The 21315-nt window shown below is 43.5% G+C and overlaps 1 protein-coding gene across 2 annotated transcripts in view; it reads right to left on the bottom strand.

Moving 5' to 3' along the window:
* Positions 1-21315, bottom strand: part of macrod2 (mono-ADP ribosylhydrolase 2) — a 916639-nt gene that overhangs the window by 241075 nt on the left and 654249 nt on the right. For both annotated transcript variants that reach the window (XM_068044311.1, XM_068044310.1), the window contains one exon: positions 12756-12786. In XM_068044311.1, coding sequence (XP_067900412.1) covers positions 12756-12786 — 31 coding nt within the window. The remainder of the gene's footprint in view (positions 1-12755; positions 12787-21315) is intronic.

Genomic DNA, 21315 nt, shown 5'->3' on the forward strand with positions numbered 1-21315 from the left:
CACTTTTAAAATTAAATTTTCTGGGCCAGAGAGGTTGTTTGGAAGTAATTATCACTTACCAAACAATTAAAAATTCAATTACTCATGAATGCACCAACCCTAACTTTTTTCTGGTGTTTTTAGTGGGGAACTAGTAGGTAAGCAGCCCAACTTTATGCATTACATTGATTTCTATGCTGAGTCTCTTGGCAAAGACAATTACAGCGCACCCTGTGGAGGAGCAGGATGACACAGACTGCAACTTCCAGATTTCTGCGTTTAGCTGCGCATGTACAGGCGCCATCAGTTGCTGTCCAATTTACTCCATTATAACAGCAAACGTTGTCAGCTTCACCATTATTCTCATCACAAAATCCAGGCCAATATTAAAATCCTGTTATCCCTTGCAGAAACATTGTTTTTAGCCAATCAACACAGTCACACCCCTGGTCTAGCATATTATCTGGAAAAACCAGCTTGTATATGTTATAATGTTTGTCTTCTTCGGATTCTTGCCACATCCCGAGAACTCTCAAACTTTGTAGCGATTTGGAACTTTTAGTCTGATTCAAATTTCTATTCTGAAGAAGTCACAGCTGGTTTCCATTCTGCGTTATACAGCAGTGATTTAATCTCCGGGTTCACACAACTTCATAACCTTCACTCGAGTAGCTTGAAACTTCAGCTGTAGCCTATGTGCCACAATCTAATAACATACTCGAAGCCAGCTATTATCATCTGCGCAATACAGCTCCTTTAGTGCTTTCGTCTAAAATAACTTCTGCTAAGGTACTTCAAAATCAACAGCTACCTGGCTTAATAATAGAGGAAATCTACAACTTGAATGCATTACTAGCCTGTTTGAAGTCACAACTGAATTTTGGGTGCAGCCCATGTGCTCAGATTATAATAATTTTTAATGCTCACAGAACTTCCTTGTGCTTCCTAGCTGTGGGTTTCATGGAAAGAAAAATGCATATGAAGAATAATGAAGAGTATAAAAACAGCAAAACAGCAGAAACATAATTTAAAATAACAGAGAATAGGGATTAATTTATCCAGAATCAGGATGCTGTTATTGTTATAGATTGCAGAACTGAATTCTACTATACTGTATAACAGAATGCATAACAATAATACAAACACATTGGAAGTGGACGAGGCAAGCTTCAATCCCCATTCACCCCAGGTCATCAGTTTGAAGTTCGAGCTATATTAGGGCAGCAGATGCCCAGACATCCCTTGCAGGGATGCCTGCTTGTCATGGCCTGATTAAGGAAAGTTTAACACTTAACTTATAGGGTTGCTTCTTCCTACGGACTGGATTTCTTTTTTTTTTATTTCCAAAATATACTTTATTCGTAAAAATTTGTAAAAAAATACATTACAAAACAGTTCCAAACAGCACCAAGTCAAACAATACAAAGAGTGTAAAGGAGATCAGTTTCCTTCAATACAGGAGTGAGTTGCCTCACAACCCTTCCATGTACATTTTACAGCAAACAAATATTTTCCCGATACAGTTCGAGGGGTTTTCCATGGATCCAGCCCCTCAGTTCAGCTTGGTGGGGGGGACCTTACACAGTGGTCTTTCCCCATTGAGCCTTTGGCTACGGCTGCCCCCAGCTTTAGTGCGTCCCTCAGCACGTAGTCCTGGACCTTGGAATGTGCCAGTCTGCAACACTCGGTCGTGGACAACTCTTTGCGCTGGAAGACCAGCAAGTTTCGGGCAGACCAAAGGCGTCTTTCACTGAATTGATAGTCCTCCAGCAGCAGTTGATGTTTATCTCGGTGTGCGTCCCTGGGAACAACCCGTAGAGCGCAAACTCCTGTGTTACAGAGCTGCTTGGGATGAGCCTTGACAAAAACCACTGCATCTCTTTCCACACCTATGGACTGGATTTCACTCAGTGAGCCAGCAGGGACTCTACTCAGTCGGTGCTTAAGAGGTCATTGGGGTGTTAATGGCCTATAATAATGAGACTCACACTCAAGTCAGACCGGCTCCTTAACCACCTAAAATCACACTTAAGGTGGCAGTGGGCATGAGTAATCGGAAGCAATTTTAACTCCGCACAACAACTTATATTTATATAGCACCTTTAAAGTAATAAAGCATCCAAAGGCACGTCACAGGAGCATTATAAAACAAAGTATGACTCCGAGCCACAAAAGGAGATAGGTCAGATGGCCAAAAGCTTGGCCATAGAGGTAGATTTTAAGGAGTGTCTTAAAGGAGTAAAGCGAGGTGGAGAGGCGGAAAGGTTAGGGAGGGTATTCCAGAGCTTAGGACCAAGGCAACTGAAGGCACAGCCACCAACGGTGGAGCGATTAAAATCAGGGACGCTCAAGAGGCCAGAATTAGAGGAGAGCAGATATCTTGGAAGATTGTAGAGCTGAAGGAGATTACAGAGATAGGGAAGGGCGAGGCCATGGAGGGATTTGAAAACAGGAATGAGAATTTTAAAATCAAGACGTTGCTTGAGCGGTAGCCAATGTGGGTCAGCGAACACAGGGGCGATAGGGGAACAGGACCTGGTGCAAGTTAGGACACGGGCAGCAGAGATTTGGATGACCTCAACTTTATGGAGAGTAGAGTGTGGGATACCAGGCAGGAGTGCGTCAAGTCTACAGGTAACGAAGGCATGGATGAGGGTTTCAGCAGCAGATGAGCTGAGACAGGAGCGAAGTTGGGCACCTGCAATGTTATTGCCAGACAGAGAGAATTAAACTCACTGCCATTATTCCTGGAGTGGAGTGAGGAGGGGAACAAAAAAAACTCCAAATATTGCAGGTGTTTGCTATCTTTTGTATGCAGCGAGTTGTTGTCATCTGGAAAGTGCTACCTGAAAGGGTGATGGAAGCAGATTCAATAACTAGCAAAATGAAATTGGGTAAATACTTGAAAGAATAAAAATTAGTAGGGCTGTGGGGGAAAGAGCATTGGGAGTGGGTCAAATTGGATAGCTCTTTCAAAGATGGGCTGAATGGCCTCCATCTTTGCTGTACCATTCTACAAAAAACAGAAAATGCAGAAAACACCTGAAGAATTAACAAAGGGTTTATATCTGAAACAAAGCAAAAGTTTATCCTCCCCGTACATTGTGCCTGACCTGAGGGGTGTTGCCAGCATTTTCTGTTTTGTTGTTTCAAAATTCCCAGGTCTTGCCAGGCGTGTACATCCTTTAGACAAGTGCTGACAAAGAGAAGACCTGCCCCAAGTATTTGTCAAGACCTTTTAGAGGGCACACCACAGTCCCAGGGCCAAATTTGCCGCCTCTGGTTACAAGCCTAGTCTTTGTTACTGGCTTCTTCATAGTTCACACTGTCGAGATAAGAAATAACTTGGAATTGTGAATTGACCAGAGGAGTTTAAATCCTCATTGCCATATGTGATGTATTTAATGGGAGCATAAACTGGAAGAAGAGAGTTTTTTTTAAAACGCTGATCCTGGGTGTCCTTAAATTCTAAGAAGATTCACAGTTCCCTTTTACAACCTTCAAACTCTCATACAGTTTCCAGCTGGACATTATCTACTCTGGATAAATAGTGTGATTACCTTCTCTCAGATCTGGAAATAAGATCATTGTTTTGCATAATGCACATGAGTATTCACAAACTTTCAGAATTATGCCATTTTCTAGTGATCTATTAATTATCTGCACTTTTTTTTAATTCATTCATGGGATGTGGGCATCACTGGCTATGCCAGCATTTATTGCCCATCCCCAATTGCCCTTGAGAAGGTGGTGGTGAGCTGCCTTCTTGAACCGCTGCAGTCCATTTGGGGTAGGTACACCCACAGTGCTGTTACGAAGGGAGTTCCAGGATTTTGACCCAGTGACAGTGAAGGAACAGTGATATAATTCCAAGTCAGGATGGTGTGTGACTTGGAGGGGAACTTGCAGGTGATGGTGTTCCCATGTATTTGCTGCCCTTGTCCTTCTAGTTGGTTGAGGTTGCAGGTTTGGAAGGTGCTGTCTAAGGAGCCTTGGTGCATTGCTGCAGTGCATCTTGTAGATGGTACACACTGCTGCCACTGTGCGTCGGTGGTGGAGGGAGTGAATGTTGGTAGATGGGGTGCCAATCAAGCAGGCTGCTTTGTCCTGGATGGTGTCGAGCTTCTTGAGTGTTGTTGGAGCTGCACCCATCCAGGCAAGTGGAGAGTATTCCATCACACTCCTGACTTGTGCCTTGTAGATGGTGGACAGGCTTTGGGGAGTCAGGAGGTGAGTTACTCGCCTCAGGATTCCTAACCTCTGACCTGCTTTTGTAGCCACGGTATTTATATGGCGACTCCAGTTCAGTTTCTGGTCAATGGTAACCCCTAGGATGTTGATAGTGGGGGATTCAGTGATGGTAATGCTGTTGAATGTCAAGGGGAGATGGTTAGATTCTCTCTTGTTGGAGATGGTCATTGCCTGGCACTTGTGTGGCGCCAATGTTACTTGCCACTTATCAGCCCAAGCCTGGATATTGTCCAGGTCTTGCTGCATTTCTACACGGACCACTTCAGTATCTGAGGAGTCACGAATGGTGCTGAACATTGTGCAATCATCCGCGAGCATCCCCACTTCTGACCTTATGATTGAAGGAAGGTCATTGATGAAGCAGCTGAAGATGGTTGGGCCTAGGACACTACCCTGAGGAACTCCTGCAGCGATGTCCTGGAGCTCAGATGATTGACCTCCAACAACCACAACCATCTTCCTTTGCGCTAGGTATGACTCCAGCCAGTGGAGGGTTTTCCCCGATTCCCATTGACCTCAGTTGTGCTAGGGCTCCTTGATGCCATACTCGGTCAAATGCTGCCTTGATGTCAAGGGCAGTCACTCTCACCTCTTGAGTTCAGCCCTTTTGTCCATGTTTGAACCAAGGCTGTAATGAGGTCAGGAGCTGAGTGACTCTGGCGGAACACAAACTGAGCGTCACTAAGCAGGTTATTGCTAAGCAAGTGCTGCTTGATGGCACTGTTGATGACACCTTCCATCACTTTACTGACGATAGAGAGTAGGCTGATGGGGCGGTAATTGGCCGGGTTGGATTTGTCCTGCTTTGTGTGTACAGGACATACCTGGGCAATTTTCCACATTGCAGGGTAGATGCCAGTGTTGTAGCTGTACTGGAACAGCTTGGCTATGGGCGTGGCAAGTTCTGGAGCACAGGTCTTCAGTACTATTGCTGGAATATTGTCAGGGCCCATAGCTTTTGCAGTATCCAGTGCCTTCAGTCGTTTCTTGATATCACGCAGAGTGAATCGAATTGGCTGAAGTCTGGCATCTGTGATGCTGGGGACTTCAGGAGGAGGCCGAGATGGATCATCAACTCGGCACTTCTGGCTGAAGATTGTTGCAAATGCTTCAGTCTTATCTTTCGCACTGATATGCTGGGCTCCCCCATCATTGAGGATGGGGATATTTGTGGAGCCACCTCCTCCAGTTAGTTGTTTAATTGTCCACCACCATTCACGGCTGGATGTGGCAGGACTGCAGAGCTTAGATCTGATCCGTTGGTTATGGGATCGCTTAGCTCTGTCTATCGCATGCTGCTTACGCAGTTTGGCACGCAGTTAGTCCTGTGTTGTAGCTTCACCAGGTTGACACCTTATTTTGAGGTATGCCTGGTGCTGCTCCTGGCATGCCCTCCTGCACTCTTCATTGAACCAGGGTTAGTCTCCTGGCTTGATGGTAATGGTAGGGTGGGGGATATGCCGGGCCATGAGGTTACAGATTGTGGTTGAGTACAATTCTGCTGCTGCTGATGGCCCACAGCGCCTCATGGATGCCCAGTTTAGCATTGCCAGATCTGTTCAAAATCTATCCCTTTAGCATGGTGATAGTGCCACACAACACGATGGACAGTATCCTCAATGTGAAGGTGGGACTTCGTCTCCACAAGGACTGTGTGGTGGTCACTCCTACCAATACAGTCATGGACAGAAGCATCTCCAGCAGGCAGATTGGTGAGGACGAAGTCAAGTATGTTTTTCCCTCGTGTTGGTTCCCCCACCACCTGCCGCAGACCCAGTCTAGCAGCCATGTCCTTTAGGACTCGGCCAGCTCGGTCAGTAGTGGTGCTACCGAGCCACTCTTGGTGATGGACATTGAAGTCCCCCACCCAGAGTACATTTTGTGCCCTTGCCACCCTCAGTGCTTCCTCCAAGTGGTGTTCAACATGGTGGAGTACTGAATTATCAGCTGAGGGAGGGTGGTCGGTGGTAATCAGTAGGAGGTTACCTTGCCCATGTTTAACCTGATGCCATGAGACTTCATGGGGTCCGGAGTCGATGTTGAGGACTCCCAGGGCAACACCCTCCCTACTGTATACCACTGTGCCACCACCTCTGCTAGGTCTGTCCTGCCGGTGGGATAGGACGTACCCAGGTATAGTGATTGCAGTGTCTGGGACATTGTCTGTAAGGTATGATTCTGTGAGTATGACTATGTCAGGCTGTTGCTTGACTAGTCTGTGGGACAGCTCTCATAACTTTGGCACAAGCCCCCAGATGTTAGTAAGGAGGCGTTTGCAGGGTCGACAGGGCTGGGTTTGCCGTTGTCATTTCCGGTGCCTAGGTCGATGCCGGGTGGTCCGTCCAGCTTCATTAAAAGAGATACCCCAGCTAATGTTGCCATTGGCATATGAAGCTTCCGTCACATTTTCTCTAATAACACCATTGCTCAGTCACCGGTGAGAACAATTAAACTGATCTTAAAGTTTATTGCAGTTAGAGCTCAGAAGGTCATGTCAGATTTCAGAACTGCTTAATGATATAATGCTTAGGATGGTGCTTGCGAGATTAATTTCAGATTTGAAGCAGGAGGAATGTTTTGAAGAGATCCCTCATTATACTGCATGAATTTGACATGGTTGCATCAAAGCAGCATATCCCACTATTGCACAATTTGTGATAATTCAAGTATAAAATCTAACAAAGCAGCTGTTAACAACTGTCCTTCAAATGTCCCATATTTTATTTATAGGCACCTTTAATGCAGTTTGCAGCTACCACAACTTGCATTTATGCAGCATTAAAAATATCCAAGTCATCTCAATAATAGGCACCATGACTGAGCCAGGAAGATATCAGGAGAGGCGACTGAAAATTAGGATAAAGATGTGGGTTCTGATGAGGTTTTTGAAGGTGGAGAGAATTCAACAACTGATGGACTGTTGATCCGAATCCAAATCTGAGGTCTCAGTTGTTCCAAACAGCAACTCTTGTGTGTTTCAAAAATGTAATGGAGACTAGAAAATGTATAAGCAATACACTTGGATACTTAATTCAAGAATTAGTTCAAACAGCTCATTAAGAACACAATCCGGAACAAAGCAGTCTGCTTGATTGGCAGCCCATTCAACACCACTGGCGCACTGTGTCCACAGTGAGTGCATCTACAGGATGTACTGCAGCAACTTGGCAAGGCTTCCGTGATAACAGCTCCCAAACCCACTACCTCCAGCACCTAGAAGGACGAGGGCCGCAGCTGCATGGGACTATCACCGCCTCCAAGTTCCCCTACAAGTCACACACTATCCTGACTCATCATTGCTGGGTCAAAATCCTGGAAATCTCTACCGAGCAGCACTATGGGAGCACCTTCACAACACTGACTGCAGTGATTTCAGAAGACGGCTCACCACCACCTTCTCAAGGGCAACTAAGGATGAGCAATAAACACAGGCCTTGCTAGCGGCACAAATACCAAGAATTAATTTTTAAAAATAAAGATTTTTACGAACAGGATACCACTTTCCTGACAGCCAAACTCCTTAAAATAGTCTTTCTCATGTCCTTTCTCTCTCCAGAAACATCATCTAATTGCTTGTTGGGCCCACACGCTGTGCACTTTCCGAGTAATTTATTCCATAAGTCTTAGTACCCTTTGGGTGAAAATGTTCTGCCCGACTTATTTTCTTACTCTGAAAGTTTTAATGTTCTACTTGTGCCCCCCGAGTAGGTGAACCCTTCTCCTCATGATTCGTAGATATTGGGTTTGTTGCTTGGAGCATAATAATAAAATGTTTAGAGTATGAAAGGTTGTCAATATCAGGGCTGCCTTCTAGTCTCCTCAATGGATATCAAAAAACTGAATCTGAATTAAACAAAATGTATTTTCCAGTCATTAGTTGTACAGAGCACAAGCAAAATGCAATCAGAATATTAATTTTACATATTCCTTCCTTTACAGTTTTTTCATGTACTTTAGAAATTCCACTGAGAAATGAATAAAATACAACAAATGGAATTGCAATATTACTTATTACGGTATTAAAATGGACAGGAAACTTATAATCATATTCAATCCTAAGAGGGTTCAACAGAAATGTTTGGGACAACTACACATTTTAAAAATATGGGAAATAAACATTTTACTCCTTTGTCTCAGGAATAAACAAGTACCGTTATCATGCAGGTTAAAACTAAATTAAACTTCCTTACCCATGGCTTATTAACTGTGCTCATTCTGTGAAAGATCCAATCCTACTACGCTCCTGGATCTCTGCACTCTTCCAATTCAGGTCCCTAGTGCATCCTCTATTTTCATCGTCCCATCATTGGCAGCCGTTCCTTCAGCTCCCTTTGATCTTAAAAACTCTGGAATTCCGTCCCTAAACCCCTCTGCCCCTCCATTCTCTTATAAGGTGCTCCTTAAAAGCTACCCTCTTTGACCGAATTTTTGGTTACCCATCCTAACATCCAGTCAATAAAAGCAGAAAATGCCAGAAATACTCAGCAGATCAGGCAGCATCTATGGAGAGAGAAACAGTCAATGTTTCAGCTCAATGACCTTTCATCAGAAGCTGAAATGTAACTCTTTCTCTCTCCACATGCTGACTGACCCTCTGAGTATTTCTGGTATCTTCTGTTATTATTTCAGATTTCCAGCATCTGCAGGATTTTGCTTTTGCCTTAACATCTCCCTATGCGGCTCAGTGTCAAATTTTGTTTGAAAAATCGTTCCCGTTAAGAGCCTTAGGTCATTTTATTATGTTAAATGCGCTATATAAATGCAACATTGAATGTATTATTATTTCCTCCTACTAGATATTGGGAAGACTGAAGCCATTGGGCTGAATTTTACCAGCCCCTCAACACCATCGGTCGCAGTGCGGGGGCTGGTAAAATTCTGCGGGCAGAGGCCCGCCTCAACCCACGACATCGAGAAGGGCCCGCCGCATATTACCGGCAGCGGGGGGACCTCGGAGCGGCCCCCCCTGCCGCCTGGCAGCGGGCCTTTCATCTCCATATGTAGATTGACATTAAATATTTTCAAATTAACCGATTTTATGGCCTCTGTTCGGTCTTTGCCTGCGTGCAGGGAGTTCCGAGGTGAAACCCTGGTGGGGAGGGGGGAGTAATAAAAATTTCAGGGCGGGCGGGGGTGGAGAAGTGGGGAAATCAATATTTGTTGGATGTGGGGATGGTGGGAAGGGGTTGAAGGACAAAAGATTGAAGGTTGCAGGGGGGGGAAAAGTCCGGATATTTGAAAAATGAATGGATGGTCATTTCGGACAATGAAATGACCATTGGGGGGGGGGGGGGGGGGTGGGGGGGGGGGGAAGGAAGGGCCTCCATCACTTAATTTAATATGTAACAAAAGTCACTAAAGATTTCCCTTTAACAATTAAAATTAATTGTAAGGGCTTAAAGCCCTTTAAAAATGGCACTGGAGCCTGTGCAATGGCACTGGACACCGTGGCCGCGGATGTGGCGGCCATCTCCTCTACGTCATCGGGAACAGCTGCTCCGCCCCCTCTCTTTAAATGAGCTCCCATGTGTAATATCGTGGGGGCTCGGCGGCTGCTACTAAATGCGGGCAAGCCGCTGTGTTTAAAAGGCGGCAAATAAAATTCAAGCCATTGTCTTTGGTCCAGGCCACAAACTCCATTCCCTGTCTACCGTTTCCATCCCTGGTAACTGTCTTAAGCTGAGTAAAGTCGTTTGCAACCTCAGTACTGTGTTTGACCCCGAGTTGAGTTTCCAACCAAATATCCATGGAATCACCAAGACTGCCTACTTCTACCTCTGTATCATCGCTCGACTCCAGCCTTCCCTCAGCTCATCTACCACTGAAACCCACATTTGTGTCTTTGTTACCTCTAGACTTGACAATTCTAACGCTCTCCTGGCTAGCTTCCCATTTTCCACACTACATAAGCTTGTGCTCGACCAAAACTCTGCTGCCCTGTTTCTTAACTCGCTCCAAATCTCATTCACCAATCATGCTGTGCTCCCTAATCTATACTGGCTTCTTGCCTAACAACACCACAATTTTAAAATCCTCATCCTTGTTTTCAAGTTCAGCCAAAGCCTTGTCCCTCCCCATCTCTAAAACCTCCTTCTGCCATAGAAGAGCCCATCGAGATCTCTGCCCTCTTCCAAGCCTGACCTCCTGCGGAACCCTGATTAGGGCCTTTGGCTGCCTAGGCCCTAAGATCTGGAATTCCCTCCTTAAACCTCTCCATCTCTCTCTCCTCCTTTAAGATGCTCCTAAAAACGTAGCTCTTTGATCAAGCCTTAATCATCATTCCTGATTCATCCTTTGGTTTGGTGTCAAAAAATGTGAAAAATGTTTTTATTTGTTAAGAGCCTGGAAATATTTTACTGTGCTAAATGTGCTATATGAATGGAAGTTTTTGTTGTTCACGGGAAGAGTGGGGATCCTTATATCATAAAATGCCACTTTCAGACAACCAAATATACTTCCATTTGTCTTAAAACAGTAATTTCAATAATTTGAGTTTGCATTCTAAATTTGCTCTCACATTATTGAGGGAAATGTTAGGTGTTACATGTTTCTGCAGTTAATTTTTTCACATGGTTCTAATGTTCTTCATGCCTGCTCCATCACAACGCAAAAATAAATTACATGGATTATTTGTTTGGTTAAGTTTTACATTTTTGAAAATGCATTCAAGATGATCAGCTGTAGGAAGAGTCTCACACAGCGAGACCCTGATCTCATATATCCTTGTTGGACAGAGGAGGTAATAGAAGGGTCAGTACGAACATATGAAAATTATGGGGCAGGTAAAGGCCCAGATGGTCCATCAAGCCTATCACACGCCATGATGTCTGGACCATTATGACCAAGCACTCCTTCCTTCCGCTGACACCTCCCCCCTCCCCACACTATTGCAGCCATGTAATTTCTTGGAAGAGGCAAAATAACACCAGAAAAAACCCAGGGCCACTGAGGGAAAAGGCACTCTATAAAACCTACAAAGGAGGGAAATTAAATTGAAAGGCAATTTACCTGAAGGCATTTGGGTGAATTGACTTGTGTGAGACTAATAGTATGGCATTAAGGAATACCAGGAGCACTCGAACTATCTTTCTCTCTCCTGGGGAATGGTACAGGACATGGGGTGCTTGAGAATGGCTATCTTATGAGGATAGGTTGAGCCTATACGCATTGAAGTTTAGAAGAATGAGGAGATCTTATTGACTCTGAGGGGCCTTGACAGGGTAGATGCTGAGAGGATGTTTCCCCTTGTGGGAGGGTCTAGAACTAGGGTGCGCAGTTTCCTAATAAGGAATTTCTTCTCTCAGAGGTTGCTAATCTTTGGAATTCTCTTCCCAACAAGCAGTGGAGGCTGGGTCATAGGATATATTCAAGGCAGAGTTAGACAGATTTTTGATCTACAAGGGAGTCATGGGTTATGGGGGGCAGGAAGAAATGTGGAATTAAGGCCACAATCATATCAGCCATGATCTTATTGAATGGCGGAGCAGGCGCAAGGGGCCGAATGGCCTACTCCTGTTCCTATTTCTCATGTTATGAGAAACAGAAGCAAAAGAAACGCAAAACATCATCGCTCAAGAGGAAGCAATAATGCGTCTTTCCAACTGCTGATCTGTGACACTTGAAGGCCAATAATAGGTAAACAGACTGCACAACTTATCTTCTGAAAAAAAGCCACCAGGACGAAAAGGCATTTTGCAACCAAAGTGATGACACTGCAAAAATTCTTGCATTAAATATTATACACAGATACATGAAGGTAAAAGCTTATCCTCACTCTTGAACAAGATGCCATCATTACAGTTCCTGTGTAATCCACATGATGCACCTTTTTGAGGAGTTAGAGGCATTTGGTAGCACAGCATTTCACTCCAAGATACATAGTTGCATCTTTATACTTGGCGTAGGTGATGCACATTAAAAAAATACAATTTTACTTATGTAGATCCTCACAGCATACACTGAATGCTCTGCTCTTCTCTAAAACCTGGAGTCCTGCTGTATCACACAATACATGCACATGTTTCCCGTTTCAAAGGAAACCAGAGTACCCAAAGCATAGTAACTATATCACTGTTTCTAATCTATGAGGGGGCCACTGAATGCCTATAGAGTGACCTGGTGAACTGTGGCAGATTGAGGTTAACACAACAATAATTCACATTGGATCAATCACAAGGCAAGTCCTCAATTTTCATGCAAAATTTACAGTGCCGTGGGCATAAATTTGGCGTGAAAATTGCAGAATTACAATCACAGCACTGGAGTCCTTCAAATGGTTAACAGGCTAAAACCTAAACGAGCTTAATCACAATTTAAATCTGAGGTTTAATAAGGGTCAAAAGTTATGCCAGCCCTTCAGACATGGGAAAGTGATTAGCTAGTCCGGAAATAGCTGAAATAGCTGCAAACTGATTTGCCAGGATGCTTGTATTGCAAGTAAGAAAAAGAAAATCAATTTAAAAAAAAATTTAAGTAGAGTTGGTTGTGTCACATCTCACAACAAATAACAAAAAAGTTGCACTTACCATAGATACCAGTGGATATACAAGGGAATGCCTGCAATTGGAAAAATAAATGACAAATTCAAGAGAATTGTAAAGAAAAAAAATCTGATTAAGTAATTAGTCAACACTTTCAGAAAGCACAGCTGAACCTTGATGATCTACCACTCAAAGAAATCTCTGCACTGAATAACGGGAGTTCGTAGATCATCAAGGTTCTTTAGAAATGACCGATCAGTTGTTCAAGAGAAGGGGAAGCCAATTATATATGGCTCCCCTTAGTGTTTCTTCCCATTTTTGATTTTAGTTTATTTTTGAGCAAATCCTATCATTCGTGCAATTTTTCTCCAACAAACTGCTACACAGAAGATAAAAACATAGGAATATGAGTAGGCCATTCAGCACCTCACGTTATTTCCACCATTCAGATTGATCATGGCTGATGTGTAGCTTAGGTAACAAAGTCCTTGAACATGTTGTTGCCTCCCAAATCCGTTCCCATCTTTCCCAGAATTCCATGTTTGAATCCCTCCAATCAGGTTTCTAGCCCTGCCACAGTACCTAAACAGCTCTAATCAAAGTCACTAATGATAGCCTATTTGACTGTGAAAAAGGTAAATTTTCCCTCCTCATCCTTCTCGACCTGTCTACAGTCTTTGACAGAGTTGACTACACCATCCTCCTCCAATTCTTCTCCACTGTCATCCAGCTGGGTGAGACTGCTCTCACCTGGTCCCATTCTTATCTATCTAATCGTAGCTAGAGTATCACTTGCAATGGTTTCTCTACCAACTCCTGCACCTTTACCTCTGGTGCCCCCAAGGATCTATCCTTGATCCCCTCCTATTTCTCATCTATGGGCTGCCTCTTGGCGACATTATCCAAAACATTAGTTATCACATGTCCGCTGCGACCCTAGTTCTACCTCTCTTGACTCCTCCATTGTTGCTAAATTATCAGACTGCTTATACGACATCCAGTACTTGATGAGCAGAAATTTCCGCCAATTAAATATTGGGAAGACTGAAGCCATTATCTTTGGTCCCCGCTCCAAACTCCCTTCCCTAGCTACCGACTCCATCCCTCTCCCTGGCAACAGTCTGCAATTAAGCCAGTCTGTTCACAAATATTTGACCCTGCGTTGAGCTTCTGATCATACACTCGTGTCATCAGTAAGACTGCCTATTTCCACCTCTGTAACATCACCCAACTTCACCCATTCTCAGTTCATCTGCTGTTGAAACCCTCATTTATGCCTTCATTACCTCTAGATTTGACTATTTCAATGCACTCCTGGCTGGTCTCCCACATTCCATCCTCTGTAAAGTTGAGTTCATCCAAACCTCTTCTGCCCTCATCTTAACTCCCGTTCAACCATCACCCCTGTGCTCGCTGACCTACATTGGCGCCTGGTCAAGCAACATCTTGATTTTAAAATTTTCATCCTTGTTTTCAAATCCCTACAAGGCCTCGCCCCTCCCCATCTCTGTAATCTCCTGCAGCCCCACAAGCTCCGGGATATCTGCATTCCTTTAATTCTGACCTCTTGTGCATCCCTGATTTTAATCGCTCTGCCATTGGTGGCTGCGCCTTCAGTTGCCTAGGCCCCAAACTCTGGAATACCCTCCCTAAGCCTATCCACCTCAACCTCCTCCTTTTAAACACCTATTAAAGCCTACCTCTTCGACCAAGCTTTTGGTCATCTAATCGAATATCCCCTTCTGCAGCTTGGTTTTACAATGCCCCTGTGAAGTGCCTCGGGACATTTTATTACATTAAAGGTGCTATATAAATGTAAGTTGTTGTTGTTGTAAACTCCACCTACCTGCTATGGTCCTGTAACCCGTAATAGTGGTGGCACAGTGGCGCAGTGGTTAGCACTGCAGCCTCACAGCTCCAGGGACCCGGGTTCGATTCCGGGTACTGCCTGTGTGGAGTTTGCAAGTTCTCCCTGTGTCTGCGTGGGTTTTCTCCGGGTGCTCCGGTTTCCTCCCACAAGCCAAAAGACTTGCAGGTTAATAGGTAAATTGGCCATTATAAATTGTCACTAGTATAGGTAGGTGGTAGGGAAATATAGGGACAGGTGGGGATATTTGGTAGGAATATGGGATTAGTGTAGGATTAGTATAAATAGGTGTTTGATGGTCGGCACAGACTCGGTGGGCCGAAGGGCCTGTTTCAGTGCTGTATCTCTAATCTAAACCCTTACCCAACAAAAATCTATCAACCTTAGTTTTGAAATATTCAATTGACTTCCCCATTCCCTCAGCCTCAATAGCTTTTTGGGGGAAGAGAGCCCCAGATTTCCACACCCTTTGTGTGAAGAAGTGCTTCCTGACATCACCCTTGATCTCTCTGACACACTAACTGAGCATTACAAGCCAAGTGGAACCACCCATCCGAGTGCTGATGCGACAGAACTTTGCTAATCGCCTGCCTGGGACATATGTCTGGCCTTTGCTAACAGGCATTAAGCACATGTGAAGCGATGGGCTTTAACTGAAGGGCTGCTAGTGATCAATGCCTTTGCTCAATGGGCTCCAAAGAAAGAATCTGTCCTAAATTTCTTGCAAAATTAAAAGATGTGTCCTAAAGCTCCAGAGGAAGTTGTCAGTTGTACAGTAATCTGACGATGCATTCAAGCGGAGGCGGCATTGATTGGAATTTGAAACAGCCAAGTAGCCCTTTAAATAAAGCAGTTGTCTCAATTGTGCTGGTGTGAAACTGCGTGCACATATGTATCCAGATTACTATCAACACAGCTGAAACAATTGTCTCTGAACTGCCTAAAGACAAACCACATGCCATTCGATGTCGGTAACTCGGAACGATCGCTTCACCTGTTCAATCAAAACATATCAGTAGGACATTTATTGCCTCTCTCAACACAAGGTCACAGCACTGATCTCTCAACTCCTGTATAAATCCTCCCAGGCTAGAAAAATGCCAAAAATTGGAGCCTGGATCAGCCAGGTGCAACCAAACATTTATTTATTTTTTTTAATTTTTTTTTTTAGAGATACAGCACTGAAACAGGCCCTTCGGCCCACCGAGTCTGTGCCGACCATCAACCACCCATTTATACTAATCCTACACTAATTCCATATTCCTACCACATCCCCACCTGTCCCTATATTTCTCTACCACCTACCTATACTAGGGGCAATTTATAATGTCCAATTTACCTATCAACCTGCAAGTCTTTGGCATGTGGGAGGAAACCGGAGCACCCGGAGAAAACCCACGCAGACACAGGGAGAACTTGCAAACTCCACACAGGCAGTACCCAGAATTGAACCCGGGTCACTGGAGCTGTGAGGCTGCGGTGCTAACCACTGCGCCACGGTGCCGCCCATTTGGATTTATCCAAAAAGTTATTAAAATTCAATAGCAGCCAATGAGAAAAATAAACAAGGACATGCATTTATATAGTGTCTTTCATGAACTCAGGCCCTCCCAAAGTGCTTTACAGCCAATGAAGTATTTTTGAAGGCTGGACAGCCAATGGTGTAGTTCTGAACTGTCGTTAGCTGACAGAATGATCAGAGTGTCTACTGACACCACTGTCAGCCAATGAGTTGGAGATGGGTGTGGGACTTACGGCAGGACTCTCAGTAAACTATTTTAGAGCAAACTGAATCTATTTACACAGCATCTCAACAAACTTGAGGATGCAGAACTCATGACCAAAATTACAGAAATAAAACAGTGAGTGGAGGATAGTTACATAGTACAAATAATGTGCATAAAATCAATCCCAGTCACTTACAGCAGCGTGGTCTCCATGCTTGATTGATGCGGGAATTACCCAATCATTTCCATTTTGGCCAGGGAGAGCGTTGTCACTATATGCAACTGACAAATTGTTGCATTGTGTGTGGGTCTGGCTTCTGTTTTAAGGAAGGGTCTGCACTTAAACTTGTCCTCTGGACACTTGTGCATCTGCAATCTTAATCATTTGAACACTGGTCGCCGTGCCTTCAGCTGCCTGGGCCCTAAGCTTTGGAATTCCCTCCCTAATCCTCTCCGCCTCTCTATCCTTTATCTCCTCCGTTAAGATGCTGCTTAAAACCCACCTCTTTGACCAAGCTTTTGATTAACTGTTCTAATATCTCTTCATGTAGCTCGGTGTCAAATTTTATTTGATAATTGCTCCTGTGAAGCGCCTTGGATGTTTTACTATGTTAAAGGTGCCATATAAATGCAAGTTGCTGTTATTTAAGTAATTGGATGTTATCATAAAGAACTATTGCATATTGTAACGTCAACATTACTTCCCTGCTTTGGTATTCTGTTCCTCCAGAAATGAACCCCAGCACTTTCTTTGCATATTTTATGGCTTTATCAACAAGAAATGCTGGAAATACTCAAGTATTGAGCATACTGAGTTCAACAATTTCATAGCATGACAGGCTCCCCCCTTGCTATTTTAGTTTGTTTCATCATTTTTTTTCTTACCATATGCCTGCCCACTGTTTTTTTCATGTTTGTGCTTTGGGCCAGGGCTGTTCATTTTTCTGTCCATTAACATCCTCTCTGCACTAGCGCCTTGTCTTTCAACATACCATTAACGTACCGTTTGCCTTTGCTCCATGACCTTCTGGTCAGTTATTCTCTGTGACTCTGTCCTATCAACACCTTTACTTTTGTTATCTCTTGCTCCACCCCCGCTTTATTTGCTTAAAACTTATTACATTTCTAACCTTTGCCAGTTCTGATGCAGGGTCACTGACCTGAAACATTAACTCTGCTTCTCTCTCCACAGATGCTGCCAGACCTGCTGAGTATTTCCAGCATTTCTTGTTTATATTTCAGATTTCCAGCATCTGCAGTATTTTGCTTTTATTATTATGGCTTTATCAACTTGTGTTGCTACTTTTGACGACTTATGTATCTGCATTTCCAGATCTCTTTGCTCCTCTACCCCATTATTTTCTCACCTTCCAAGAAATAAGTGGTCTCCTTATTCCTCCTACGGAGATGAACTACTTCACGCTTTGTTACTTTGAACTTGTATTTATCCTGCCACACTGCAAACCTATTTATGTCTTCCTGTTTTTGGTTAATATTTTCAACATCTTAAAACTGTGTCCAGTTCTACATTCTCTCAAGCTGCACGATATATGAGACACTCAATATGGCTTTCAAGTGCAACAAATTTCAGGATATCACATTCTCGCCAAACAGCCCAAGAAACAAAAGGCTCAGTCTGTTACAAATGATTATGTGCATGAAACAATGCAGCATGCTTAATTGTTTACAATGCTTACATTCCAATGTAATGCTGATCAAATATAATCTCAGTATAATAGGCAACATGGTAACAAATTTGTTCCCCTCCCATTCAGACCATTCGCTATTATGCATCCTCCTCAAGTTATAAAAGGGATGTTTGAACAACAAACCTCTTTATGTGGTGATCGAATTGAAGACAAAATAGGCTTGAGGGGCTGAATGGCCTCTTTCTCTTGCCAAGTAGTACAACTCCTCATCTGCCACCAGATGAGAAGCTCAAGTCAAGCGTCAACAAATGGTGCATATCCAACGCTGAAAACGCAGTAACTCGGTTTTATGTACACTCCATCTATCAATTCAACTGACCAAGCAAACCCAGTGGAGGCAGGCAGATACATGTGTGCTCAAGCCATTGAGAGTAAGAGCCACTTCATCATGAAGTTCAATATGGTATAGGCTTTCAACTGAGTGACCTTTATATGCACAGAACAATAATTCTTTTGCCAAGTCTTTCCTCAGAGGAATGTGCACAGTCTGCTGAGTATCCAAATAGGCCTTAAGTAGTTTAAGAATGGAATATCTTCATGGGATTACAACTATGTTCAGCTCATGACCCTTCCCCAAGTTATTGCCATCCCTGCTACCGTCAATAATCAGGTCCATCCACTATCGCAAATTTAAATAACCACCAGTTCACAGCAGTCCTACCCTTGACATTTCTAGAGGCTAGGGCATTCTATAATTGCTTTGTCCTTTGCAATATTCAGTTGTTTTGTCAGGCAACTGGCTTTTCTTACAAAGAACTGAGTCATACTGTAGGTCAGCTGCACTAATGTTAGTTCCTGTCACACACACATTTAGTTCATGACTCTGAGAACGTACATCTTTGTGGAGCTGAAGATGGTTATTCGGCCTTCCACTGAAACTTTGCTAGTGGCTAGTAAGGAGGAGTCCGAAGGTAATATACGTGAAGTACATCTTTGTCAAAACTTTTGTTTACTTGGATGATGGTCATGAGCTGAACACGGTTGTAATCCCATAAAGATAGAGACCCTTTCTAATACTACTTACAGCCGATTTGGCTACTCAGCAGATCATATGTCTTCTTCTGAAGAAAGACTTGTCGAAACAATTATAGGTCTGTGCATATCAGTTGAAAGCCTATTCAATTCCACAGATCCTACCTGACCTGCTGAGTATTTCCAGCATTTTCTGTTTTTAATCTAGATTTCTAGCATCCGCAGTATGTTGCTGTTATATTAAGTGAACTGAGTTCATGAAAAAAAAAATTGGTAAACTTTTATCATCCAATTCATAATTATGTAAGTTGTGTCACCAGCATACTACATCATGGTGAAGCATTTGTGTCTTGCTGGCTGTTTTCCCTCATCAGATAACCAAAAAAAAAAGGCAAGCACATTCGAGGAACACAGCAATTGCTTTAATAAAGCACCATGAGGTAGTGTCAATCTGGCCAGCAGTGAGGTAGGACACTGTAACATCTTATTTATATATGTTTGCCAGGTTCTTTGGCCAATTATGAGATTCCCTGTCCCTCATTAATATCGAAGTCATTAGGCAGGAAGAATCACACTCTCGTTACTCCTGTTCCTGACTTTCTTTCCATACACTTAAATGATAGGAAAACTGGATGGGCTCCCATGAGCATGCAATCTCTCTATCTGATAATCCTCTCTGTTCTCCACTCAAGTGACACTTAACATCTACGTGGTAAAGATAAAAAAAACTACCACATTGTCTTTAGCTAGATTGGGAGGGGTGTTGCTGGCATTACAATAGTAACAAGCTCTTCTAGGTGACAAATATTCAGTTCTTTTCAATAGTAATCGCATCCAATTTGTCTTGGATCAAACAAGCGGATAAGATGATGAAAAAAGCTGCTTAAAAGATGAGAATTCTCAGGAAAGATCTGGCCCATTTGTTACCAATGGCAAATTTGATGCTCAACAAAATGTACTTCCATGCAAAACCATGTAATGGAATAATATAGCCTTGTTTGGCAGACTGAAGAGAAGCTTCGCTCTCATGCTTAGACTCAGTGCATCTTCTGCAACATCAAAGAGTTGTGACCATCTGTTGATCCTTTTGAGAGATGAAGCCAAGTATCCACTGCAATGCCAGAAACACAAGAGTTGCTACATCCAGAAGGCAGACAAGGAAGCTTTCATGTACCGATTCTCTTCCCCATCACCCCCTGGTAGATTCTACACAATCTCTCATCAATTATGACAACTTTATCCCTATATAAGCCTGCATAAGTTCCAATGAGAATTAATCATCTGTTATTTAACCATGTTTGTTAGATAACGTCTTGTGTCATGAAAAATTTGGGGCCTTTCCCATTTGCAACTTTTCTGCACCATGAGCCGCTACAGTCAAACTCAAATCATCAGTTTTGTTTTGCTCTGCTACATGATATTTCTTTGAAAAAATTAACAACTAATCAAATAGTCAAAGTTGCTCATTCTTACACAACACATTAATGTTCAAAGAGGAAGATTCCTTATGGTCACCAAGGCCTGGATTTTAACTCTGGAAAGCCGGACAAAGCTGCTGAACTTTGTGTCCGGGAATCTCAGAGAGAGGGCTGGTCAATTTTAACAGCCGAACTTCACCAACATCCCGTCGGCCAGTTTTCCACCCGAAGCTATGTACCAAGGTAGGCAAGTTGTTGGTGGGGAAGCAGTGTTGGTAGGGTTCCCGTGGAAGCTCAAGGCAGCAAAGGCCAAAGCATTCCCTGCGGGACCCCGAGGAGCACTCTTGCTGTTCCTGGCCCCCAAGGGAAACGTTGTTTTAAACTTATCTTCTGGGATTTTGGGCTGGGTGGCCAGCAGGTTTCAACAGTTATGGAGACCATTGTTGGGGGGGTGGGGGGGGGGGCGGGGAGGGGGGGTTGGTGGTTGTTCTGACCAAAGACTGTTAACATTGCCCTGGGGCCCCACCTGAGCGATAAGACCCCCCAATTTATGAGGTGTCCCTGGAACAGTATTGCAACGGAAAAATGAACTGCTCAATTTTAACTCCCTTTTCGTCTTATTTTGGTGGAGGAAATTAAAATCCACCCTTGCGTGTCAGCACATTGTTGTTTTGCTTTTGAATCTGTGCTAACCTTCTTACCCCAGATAACTTTGGCTCTTGTATCTTGAACCCCACCAATGCATGAGCCTCAACCCCACTCATCAAACCTCTTAGAGTTTTTATTCTCTATCAGGGTTATTCTTCAGAAACGAACAGCAAACCTTGTCTGGTAATTTTTTTTTAAAGCTACTGGACTTATCCTTTGTCTCCATAAGATCTCACTCATGTCTTCAAAAGTGCTTAAGTATCA

The sequence above is a fragment of the Heterodontus francisci genome, chromosome 13 (assembly GCF_036365525.1).
Source record: "Heterodontus francisci isolate sHetFra1 chromosome 13, sHetFra1.hap1, whole genome shotgun sequence".
Taxonomy (NCBI): domain Eukaryota; kingdom Metazoa; phylum Chordata; class Chondrichthyes; order Heterodontiformes; family Heterodontidae; genus Heterodontus; species Heterodontus francisci.